Source organism: Typopeltis vanoorti, chromosome 21, assembly GCF_054136105.1.
Source record: "Typopeltis vanoorti isolate ZY-2024b chromosome 21, IOZ_Tvanoo_1.0, whole genome shotgun sequence".
NCBI classification, from domain to species: domain Eukaryota; kingdom Metazoa; phylum Arthropoda; class Arachnida; order Uropygi; family Thelyphonidae; genus Typopeltis; species Typopeltis vanoorti.
The window spans coordinates 90,729,016-90,741,241 of record NC_143569.1 but is presented as its reverse complement, the minus strand read 5'-3'; the positions used below and the strand labels follow the sequence as shown (position 1 = coordinate 90,741,241).

At 34.6% G+C, this 12,226-nt stretch overlaps 1 protein-coding gene across 2 annotated transcripts in view; it reads right to left on the bottom strand.

Annotated features, from left to right (window-relative positions):
- The window catches only part of Vps39 (vacuolar protein sorting 39), a 296,426-nt gene that overhangs the window by 212,705 nt on the left and 71,495 nt on the right, over positions 1-12,226 (bottom strand). For both annotated transcript variants that reach the window (XM_090410885.1, XM_090410886.1), the window contains exons 6-8: positions 9,864-9,920; positions 4,386-4,424; positions 4,194-4,286 (exon numbers count right to left, since the gene is read on the bottom strand). In XM_090410885.1, coding sequence (XP_090267011.1) covers positions 4,194-4,286; positions 4,386-4,424; positions 9,864-9,920 — 189 coding nt within the window. The remainder of the gene's footprint in view (positions 1-4,193; positions 4,287-4,385; positions 4,425-9,863; positions 9,921-12,226) is intronic.

Genomic DNA, 12,226 nt, shown 5'->3' with positions numbered 1-12,226 from the left:
ATTGCTCTCCCCAGTTTTTGCATCATTAGCAAATAACTGAATACCCTCCTTAAACCTTTCCTTATATCATTAATATACAAATTAAAGAGTGGTGGCCCTAGTCCAGACTCCTGAGGCATTTCACTAGTCATCTAGTGATGACATCCTCTAGATTCCACTCCATCATATAGAACTCTCAGGTGTCTGTCTCTCTCAGCCATCCCTACCCTCCCATCCATGCTACCAACTTCACATTCATTCTTACGCTGTAGTCTGTCAAATGCCTTTGCAAAGTCCAGTGATATCATGGTATAACCATTTCCCTTATCTTATTCTGCTGAATTTGTATTATAAAAATGTAAGTAAATTACTAAGGCAAGACCTACTTCATAAAATCCTGCTGTCCACCATACAGGATCTTATTTCTCTTATTGATCTTATTTCTATCCACCCACTGCTATATTTTACCTTCACCCAACTTTTTAAATACTTTAACCACCACACCTGAGATACTGTCTGTAATTTGCTACTTCTGTCTTGGAGTCATCTTTATATAATGACACTATCTTGCCCTCTTTCCACTTCATTAGGACCTTGCCAGAGCTGAGACTCAGAATGAACAATTTCATCAGAGGCAATGCCAATTCTCCTGCACACTCACACAGCTCACACGCCAACATGCATTTGCCTGCATTCAGTCTCACTGCTGTATTCAAATTGATATTTTTCAATATGTGAGCAACTCCTGTTCACATCAGTAACCACAAAAGTGCCACCTGGATGATACACCTTTGCAAAGTGATCGCTCAGCAACTCAACTATTTTTTTTGCTTTGGTCACCCTATTACTATCAGTTAGTTAGTTAGTTATTCATTTTGATGCTGTATGGTCACTCCTGTGCCTCACTATGTTTCAGGAGTGATGCCTTTGCTAGAAGTAGTAGGGTGACAGACGCCTATTCCACAAAGAGTTAGTGGGACAATCACAAATAACGGTGCACTTGTGGGATTTGAACCTGCAGCCTCTTGGCTGGAGAGTGGATACACTAACCACTCGGCCAACCATCTGGAACCTACCATCAGTGTTCACTAAAATGAAACTTCCGTCATAATTCTTCCTCTTACTCACAAGGGATGAAAAAGACTTGTTTAGATTTACACTAGTCTGCTTAGCTAATTTTCTTTCATATTCTGATTTGATCTTTCTTACTATGCTAATCACCCTTCTTACATGTACTTTTTACTGCTCATAAGTATGCTGATTACCTTTTTCTTTATATTCTCTCCAGTTTTTTTTTTTTTTTTTTTTTTTTTTTCAGCTATTGCTTTATATCTCCATTCATCCATCCACTTGTCTTCCACTTGGTTTATTCTCATAATTGTGAATATGCAGCTGATATTGCTACTGACATTCTTTCCTTGTAGCTTCTCAAGCCACAGCAGTATCCAAGATGCATCTAAGGCTGCCATAATTATCAGCTTTTTAGTTCAATATAAACACCTCTCTTGACAGAAAATTTCACATGTTTAGCAACTTCCCAGAACAAGACTGCATGGTTACTCTCCCCCCCAGCTGGAGGCAGACTGTCTAAATTCGTTATGGATGGGATTGCCAGATCCAGCACTCTCAAACCTCTGGTACCACACAAGACATGCTGTTTCAGATAATTATACCTTGGCAACTGTATAAACTCCATTTCCATTTTTCCATACCCCCTTTCTTCCTCCCTCCAATCTATGAGTATGCCCCCATAGTTGAAGATTTCAATAATTTCTTTGCTTGCACTAATTGTGTTAATCTGTCAATTAATGGCATCCACATCTTCCTGTGGATCCCCTGGTCTATTGCAGCAACCAAGAATATATTTTGATCAACTGGCCTCTATGTCACACCAGATAGCTTCAAATGAACCATCTTGATAGAACTAAAAATCTTCTTTCTTCTAATTTTTCAGTTTAATAAAGTTTATCAGCAATATCCCATCTTCTGTCCTATTCCTTCTATCCTGGATGAAAATGCAATACCAATTACATTCTATCCCTGTACCTATATCATTTTCTGTCACCCAGGTCTTACTAATGTCTATAATATTTGGTCAAATTGAGCTGACCAATGCCAAAAATTCTTCTCCTTTATTTCTGATACTTCTGCCATTTGTGTACATGCATTTCAACATACTATACAGTGGCATCCAAGGCATCGTTGTTTAAAGAATTTAGCCAACGGACTTCATGCAGTGCAATGTCTGCACAGTGTATGCATTACCGAAGGCAAATGGAATTTGGTTTGAAAGCGATAGTGGTGGGAAAGTGTGCCGAAAATGCTATGAGAGTGAGCATCAAAAGTGTTTCTTGGGTTGCAAGATTGAAGTAGTGGATGGAACTCAGAACACTCTAGAAACTGTGTGTGATGTAATGTCAGATAGGATTGAAAGAGAGATTGTGACATGATTGAGAGAGAGAATAAAAGTGTTGAACGAAATAGTATGACTGATGTAAAGAATGAAGAGTTGGCTGTAATGAGGGAGATATTCGGTTATGTGGAGTGATACACAGGACAAAGCGGGAGCTGGAGCGAATGCAGACATGTCTGGCAAAGTGGGTCAGCTAATAACAGAAAGAAAGAAGTGCAAGATAAGAGAAATAAGGGCTTGACCAAGAGAAAGAGAGAGAGAGAGAGAGAAATTAAGAAGCGATCTTAATTTTTAAGAAAGGTTATATATGTGCAGTGATTCAATCATAAAAGGTGTGATCAACGAGAGATTGACAAAATCATGCCTTTTAGGCATGAAAATTAATGATGTTAGTGAGGCTTTTGGAGCACAAAAGGGTAGGGTGAAAGATGATTGTATTGGCTGGTGATTTGAAAGGAGAAAAAGTATGGCATGAGAAAGGATATGAAAGAATTACTGGAAGTAGCAAAAGAGTTAAGATAGTGAATCTGTTGCCACGGTATGGCAGAATAGAGCTGAGAAGTAGGGCCATAATAGCAAATGACTCGATGTGGAGGTTATGCAGGAGGAATGGTGTGGAGTGAGTTTGACGGGTGAAAGGACTTATAAGGATGGTTTGCATCTGAATAGATTTGTGTTCAGAAACTAGAAAAGGTATTGTTGAATGAAGTGAAGGTGGATGTGCAGAATCAGGGAAACTAGAGCTTTGGGGGGGGGGATGCTGTTACTAACTTAGGCTATCTGGTGTGAGATAGAGGACAGCAGAAAAAATATAAAGTTGGATGCTGCCATAGACCAGGGGATGGAAAAGATGATGGAGATAGTATGCATCAGCAAATAGAACTCAATGAGTGGAGGACAGGTAATTAATATGGAGAATTTCAACAATGGGAACTTAGATTGGAAGGAGGAGAGGACACACTGGAGGAAGGAAATGGAATTTATGCAATTATTAAAGGATAATTAACTGAGACAGCATGTGATGGAATATATGAGGGGGGGGAGGGTTCGAGAGTGCTCGATTTAGTAATTGTATCTGAGAATTTGCCTATAATGAATATGACCACATTGCCACCAATTGGTCAGAGCATTAATATTGTCTGGGAGGTGGCTAAATGTGTGGAATTATCAGTTAAGACAGAGTATATATATGGAATTACAGGGCTGGTAAGTATGACAAGCTTAGGAGATTGCTTAGATCAGTGCCATGGCATATAAAAGTGCAATGGCTGAATGTTGATAGTGCATGGGAAGTGGCAAAGGAGTGTTTAAGGGAGGTAATGGCAGACTGTATACCTAGAGTCAGGAGAGTAAAGCAAGTGGGAGTTAAATGGATAATTATCATCATTAAGCTGGTACTGCAAAATCAACATTATACAAGTCCTTCTGTCCATCAAATTCAATTCATAGGTCTACAAATTCTACACCACTCCTTCTGCACAATATTCCTCATTTATTCATTTGTGATCATTGTCTTCTTCCTCCTCAGTTTGCCTCTATCATTGTGTGGCAGCAAGCACTTACAAATTTCATTCACTTCTTCCAATAACTCTTTCATACCTTCTTTTACACAATATTTTTCATCTCTCAAGTCATAATAGCTATAGTAGGCAAGTATGTTATAATAGTGTCTGCTGAAGTAAGAGCTGACTGTATAATACTTTACATGCAAAGATAAATTAGAAGCATAATTTGAAGCTTTTAATCATGCAAACTTAACTTAAAATTATTCCTAATTAATGAAAGCATACAGATACCATACCTTTATCCATATATATTCTGAAGCGAAGCCAATGATAATTGCATCTTTACACCATGCCATACTTCTAGGTGTGTCATAAAGTGCTAAATCTGACTGAAAAGAAATGCATTACATTAGATCACCAATGAAATGAAAATAAACTGTTTTTCTACAGCATTTTTTAACCTCCCAAGGAAAAGATATATAACTTACACTATATTCCACAAATTCCTTCTTTTTCCAGGAAAATAACTGAAATAAAATGTAAAATGCATACTTAATATATGAGAATGAATCACATTTTTGTACATAGCAACACATGCTGTAACAAATTCTTAAAAAAGTAATAAAATTAGCAATACATAATTTGTAATTCTAAGAAGGTACTCTAAATTCAACTTTAAAATTATGTAACATGCATCATAAATTAAAGATACCAAGAAATTATATACTTGGTTTATTCCTTTATTCAAGTGTAAAGCAAACAAAGTTTGTGCCTGAAATATAATCAGGACTAGGGCAACTCATATAAAGAAACTAATGACTTCACATCACTTGCCTTAGTATCCCATAATGCAAAGCACATATCCTTATGGTCCATAGTCCTGATTATATTTCAGGTGCAAACTTTGCTTGCTTACACTTGGATAAAGGATTAAACCAAGTATATAATTTCTTGGTATCTTTAATTTATGTATAATCAAGTGGAAAAACTTCTAACAACTATCTCTAATCCAGAGTATTTTAATAATAAGGTGTGACACCTTTTGGCAACTCGAATATGAAAATATGACTTCTGCGATACTTCACCCTTAGTATCACCTCTGGGTCTGGCACCCACTGACGAGACCTTGATAGAGGTTGGAAGTGGTCTGGGTAGTGACCCTTCTCATAATGCATAGCATTATACATACCTGTAAGGATATGTGCTTTGCATTATGGGATACTAAGGCAAGTGATGTGAAGTCATTAGCTTCTATATAGGAGTTGCCATAGTCCTGATTATATTTCAGGTGCAAACTTTGTTTGCTTACACTTGGATAATGGATTCAACCAAGTATATCATTTCTTGGTATCTTTAATTTATAGTATAACCAAGTGGAAAAAATTCCAACGAGAGCATGGATTGACCCATTTTTAAAATGGATTTCAGTTTCAGAGTTATGATGCACAACTATGAATTGTTCCTGCTCTAAGGAAGAAATATGCTACCCATCAGTACTATAACTTTCTAATATGAAATTAAAGGCCAAACAAAAAATAATTATATAAACAAAGTAAACTTTTATGCTTTTTTTTTGGCATAATTATCTTGTATCAACTATTAATATTTTAGTAAAATTTCAGCTATTTAGGTGCAATGCTTTAGTAAAGATGGCAAATGTAATTTGGAAATAGATAAAGCTTTGGCAACTAGTATTGTGGTGTGCAAATGAATAAATTTACATGGAACAAGAGATAGTAACCAAAACACTAAACTAATAGTATGAAAGACAGCATTCAAACAAGTTTTAATTTATAATTCCGAGAGTGAGATTAGATATAAGACAGCTGATCAAAGACTAGAGACCAGACATAAAAGTTCTGGAAAAAAATCAGGGAATAAACAGATGGCATCAATGGAAAAATCACATGAAAAATAAAGATGTTGGAAGGAACAACATTATTTGCATTCAAGAATGTGTTTGCAGAACTAATCTTGGGTGACAGGGTCACTTAAAAACAGAATGAAAGATTATCAAAACAGGTGTTCAATCTCAAGAACTAGACTATGTTCTAAGTGGACTGATGCAGTTAAGTGCTTGACAATATCAATATATATGAAGATATCGGAGTCCTGACAGATCGATTTCTAAGAAGATGAAAGCAATGTAATCACAGAGCAAATTTTATTTATTTATTTTGTTGTTACTGCTGGGTTAGATAAATTATATCTAACAGGGTATTATATTCTTGCTTTTATCTTTTACCAAAGTGGGAACAAGCAAAAGTTCACACATAAATTAATTTTGTGACTAAGCTATTTGTATAGACAATCTCACATGAAATTGTTTAGTATCTCATAATGCACAACACATTTCCTTTAGGACATGTATATTGTTATCATTATTGCACAGGCACCTCTATGGAGTCCAAAAACTCATCGCAGGAGACTCCAAATTATCCACACGATCTATCATACCTCTCCTTGAACCCATTAACAGACAAAGCACTTACAACTGACTCTGGCAACCCATTCCACTCATTCACAACTCTCCAAGCAAAAAACCAGTCCTCACACCTCTACTAACCACACCTTTATTCAACTTCCAGGGATGACCACCTTGTTCTGGAACCTCCAGCCAAGTGCTGAAACATTTTCCCTGAATAAGTAACTTAAATGTTTCTATCATATATCTCCTCTTTTTTTTTTCCTATCAACCAACTTCTGCAATCCACACACCCTCGATCTATCTTCATAGGACACTTTTTTTTTTCATGTAATTTAAAAATCCTACTCTGAAGACCAAACATGGTTCTTTTTTTTTCCAAGTTACTTCAGGTTTCCAGTAAGCAGAAGCACAATAATATGAAACAGGTGATGAAATCATCTCCCATTTAAAGACATTTGCAAACATTCATGCCTGCAGTGGGATTTGAACTTGCACTGTGGGTTGGAGAGCAAAAATATTATGCACTCATCCAGACAGGTTGGCATGTTTTTCATAGTATTTCACACAGAAATTGTCTAGTGAAAAACACAGAGTAGTACCTTCTGTCCATCTCTCTTTCCAAGTGAAATAACCAAAACAAATGGCAAAATTAAACATATCAGTGACACCCAATGGGGAAGTAAGTGGACCATTTTTAATTAATGATAAGGAAAAGGGATATTGGTGAATTCTTTGTATTGTTTTATTTTTTCCCTTACCTCAAAAGCTCATTCCTGCTTTCTCAAAATATGCAGTGTGACACTGACAAGTTATCATTATCACCTCCCCCTTTCTCTCCCCAAAGCTTTTGGCAAGAATGAAAAAAAAAAAAAAAAAAAAAAAAAAACTTAAGAACTGTTCAATTGGGTTCATATATGTCTACCCTAACATTATTATTATTAATTGACACCAAAGAATCCAAGGACTCATTGCAGGAAGACACTGTACTCCATGGAACACAGCTCACTACCTCTCACTATCTCCTACTACTATGTACACCAACATACATCATCAAATCATTATGGATGCCACTTTTACAAATAATAACAAGATGACCATTCCACTGCATCTCTTTATGGAAGATTTCAAATTTCTGATGACAGTCATCAATGACAAGTAAACACAGATAACAAGCCCTTCTAGATTTTGTAGACTTTCTGAACAAGTGCTACTCAATTATCCATCAAAAGAGCTTGCAAGAAGACACTTCCTTCCTTGGAGATCATAATTAGAGAATATCAAAACATTTAGCATTCTCAGTTTTTTGCAATGCAAAAATCACTGAATACACAGAGATAATTATATAGTTACACATCATGTCAAGCCACTCTTGGACTAAATGGGAAATAGTTAAAACATTAAAGAACTACGTTATATCATAACAGTAAAGGAGCCTGAAGGACTAGAATAAGGACTCTTAGACAAAGTTGCACTCTTCAGGAACAGTTATGAGCAATAAAAGAAAATATTGCATTTACCTTTGAGTCTTTTCTCCCATTTGATATCACAGATAGATAATACAAGTTTTAGCTCATTCCACTCAGTCGTACCATTTGTAGAGCAGTATCCATAAAGATTTCCACGACATAAAGAGCTGTAATATAGAAGTTGCATTTAAACTGATAAATCCAATTAGAACAATCCTGTGATTCCTTAAGCAGTATCAACATCCTTGGTCTAAGTATCAAGGTATAACTTACAAGGTATAAGTCACTTAAGTTGTAAGTTATAAGTATTTCTTACAAGTTATATAAGGTACAACTTATACCTTGTAAGAAATAACTTATACTGCAATCATATTTTGGTCAGACATGTGAAGATTTTGAGGCTAGATAGATTTGTTGGAATTATAGCCAAAGGAACTTAAGTTATGAGACCAGTGTATTATTGTCTGCTGTGTGTTGCAGCTGGTTTGTCTGTTTCTGGAGGATGAAAAACACACTATCACCAAAACCTACCACCATTAACTCATCATCAAGTAAAAAGCTCTGATAATGGCTGCTTGTGTCCTATACAATGAATCCAGATCCTTTCAACTGAAGGACAAATGCTGATGCTGTGACATGATTGTGCTATGGATATGTTCTAAGATTTTGAGGTGAGAAAGAAAGAACATAGCAAGTATTTTACATCATGAGACAAAAGTGATCTATCCTTGCATGTTCCTGAAAATGGACTGGAATTCATATGCCATGGACAAGTTATCTCATACATGCCTAATCTTTGTATCAAGGATGTAGAAGCACAGGGAAATTGAGAGACTTGTAATTTGATTTATAGATTTGAACATTACTTTAATATAATTCTGTAAGATATTATTATTATTATTACATGATACCTCCAGGGAGTCCAAAGACTCATCGAGGGAGGGCACCTACTCTGCAACTCTGTCTCCATAATTCAATCTGCTAACTACAACGAACAGCAACCATCATCATCAACACAAGTGCCATCTACTGACTACCACCACCATTATTTTCACAGACAATCACAAACATCCATACCCATGGCGGGATTCAAACCCACAGCCTTTTGGGTGGAGAGCGGATACGCTAACCACTCGGTCAACCAGGCTGGCATCTTGGAAGATATCTTAGAAATCTTTATGGATACCCATCTTACAAATAGCAGTAAAACTGATCTCCTGGATTTCTTTTTGGAATTTCAAGTGTTAAATGATTAGCTACAGAAATCTATGATACCGACATGTTATGTCAATGACATCCATAAAGTGACGGCAGGCAAGTCCTAAGTTTCATTCTTTCCAAACAACTCCTACCCAACTGTCTATGTCAAAGGGGCACTTGAACAAGATTTTACAATTTCACATCTGAATTAGACACTACAATGTTTCAAGGAGCAGCCTTTCTACATTCATAATAATGAATGTAGAAAAAAAAAAGCCAAATGTGAACTGCTTTTCAAGGGAGAGTAATATTGTGAGAAAACATTATAAAATGCTTAATCATAACAATCTTATGCTTAGCAGAATTTCATCATTTATCTGATCTCACATGATATTATTATTTTTTTTCCATACAGTAACTTAACAAGACTTGCCTTTCACATAAAGCAAGAATGAATGAGGTATACAATAGACAACAATGTTCAGATGTTATAACTTTAAAAAAAAATGAGCAATTATCCTGAAAACTTTAATTACCTTTTTACTGGATAGCTATGAATTTAATACACTTTTATACCTATTTCACATTCAGTTTCTTTTATTCCCTCTCTAACAAAGATGGTCTGTTTTGGCTACCAAAACACAAGTTTTCTTCTAAGTACTATGATATTTTTACTTTCATAAAAAAAATAATAATAATAAAAACTAAATGTGATTTTAACTTTATTTCATGATATTAATAAAAATTCTAAAAGCATTACACATTCTTGCAGTTCAGTAATTTTTTAAAAATATTAATTTTTCATCTCCTAAAAAATGATGTTGCAATAATTTAAAAAATTATGAAACAGAGGAAAATAACTGAAACACTACCTGTAGTTTTCTTTTCAATGCAACACACAATCTCACTTGGCATGGTGTTTCATCTCTCTGTAAATAAATTGCAGTAATCAACACATGAAATCTAAATCTTCATTTCATTTTATTATTTTATAACTCATAAAATTGCAGTCGGCAAAATATGATTCCAGTATCAAAGAATTCCAGCATTTTGCATTATGTACAAATGTGTTTAAAAATCTGAAGAAAGTAGTGTAAGCATGTTATCTCCTTACCAAGCATTCTCCCATGACTTAACTGTAAATTATAGTGGAAATGCAGAATTTATGGATAATCCTAGATATAGAGTAGATGGCTAAGGATGGTGAAAATGTATGTTAAAATAATTGGTTCACTGATAAAAGAAATATGCATTTTAATGGTAATAGAAGAGTGGAGCAAAAAAAGAGCACTGAATTTTTAAATACTGATTTTATCATTATTCCATGATAGCAATCACTGACTGCATATTTTTATAATTTTTTTTACTTTCACTTTGTGGTCATTATTATAGTTTATAGCATCTATTAGTTGTCTATACTACATATTAATAATACCCATTAATTAAAAACTCCATCTGAAATTACTATGATGCATATGAATAATTTTATTCATTAATAATTAGTGTCACCATTTTTAAACGCTACTAATTTTAGCAGTAACATTATGGGCAAATGGTCTAGATTGAGAAGATAAGTCTGAACCAATTATGTACGCAAAATTTTAATAAACTAAGAAGATACACTGCAGTGTAATCATTGCAAAACTTTTACATTAAAAAATTCTACTTCAGTCTCTAACTCCACTGGAGTAGAGTTCTCATTCTACCAATTTATAAAAAAAAAAAAGGAAAATAAAACAATGTAACAATTAAAGGATGAACAAGAAGGTGGTAAAATATTAAATTGGGTGTAAGTGGGAATAGTGAGCAAGAGTATACACTAGCTCTATCATCTACTATGATTCTTACAGTCAAGGACAGAGCCTGAAACCAAATTAAAACAATTACTTGACAATTTGGTATGAAAATCTGCAATACAAAGAACTATGAAGAGTGGACAAAAAACAGAAAACATAAATGAATTTGTAAATTTGTAGTAAACCTCTAAAACCACATATTTGTAATGTGTAAATCAAGTCTGATAAAAATGAAATAGTTCATCATAGACAGGAGATCAAAGATATGGATGGTCCAAGATAAATTAGGCCTCTAAACATATGGCATCAATAGAAGAATCATATTAAAAATAAATAATGCTTATTTTGTAGAATAGGTGCCAGTATGCCATACCATACCATTGAGTACCATCCCTAAAAAAAGCACTGAAAATGAAGATATCAGGAAAGATCATGACATTACACATTCTTGAATACTGATAAAGAACATTATCAGTATTCAAGAATGTGTAAGCAGAGTTAATCTAGGATGATATGGAGAATATGAGTTGACCGATTAGCAAAAGAAATGTCTGAAGGTACATAGGAAGACCAAGGCATGTAGTCACAGTATTTAGCAGATCAAAATGTAATAGCAAAATTTGATGTCTTTCAATTTGGAAGAAAGTAGCTGATAGAAACCAGCTGTAAAACTTTAATTCTGTTAGGGATATAACATGTAGTACAGCCCTTAAGGGTATACACCAGAAGAAGACGATTAAGCATAGAGGGTCTTACTATATTAATGTAACAGAAAAGCAAAGTGTGTCTGATGGCTGCTCACCTTGAAAAGAGAAACAACACAAAATTTAAAAAAAATGCTAAAGAAAACTATGTATTAAAAATTTTCAGGGGTTGCTTAAGGATCAAAGCTAGCTAGTTGGAAGGAGACTGCAGCATTTTAAGGAAAGTGAAGAATTGAATGGGTTTCTTACCTAATATCCAATTCCCACCATCTTGTAATGCATCTTATTGGAAGGTATCTATTTAGATATTGAAAGAATGACGATAGGTTGGAAATTTAGCTAACCAAATTGTAATCCGTATTGGTTTGAAACAAAAGAATGATAGCAAAAGAGAAATGTATACACTGGCTTGGTGTTGCTCAGTTAACTAAAAACCAGTTGTTTTAACTGGAGAATTGGTGAACAGTGAAAAGACAGCTATTAGAACAAACTAACTCAGCATCAACATGTCGAGTTAGTTTGTTCAAGTTAGAAAAGAATAGGTGATATAACAAATACAAGATGTTGCATTCAGGCAATAATGATCAGAGAAAGAAAGGAGCAGTCATGGTGCTTAACATTAGATACTATAATGTTAAAATGGTAGCCAATATTAAGCATGGCTATGTGAGCAAACATCAAAATGTTGAACATTTTTTTCCCAATTTTCTCATGCCATTTAAACGTGATCATATT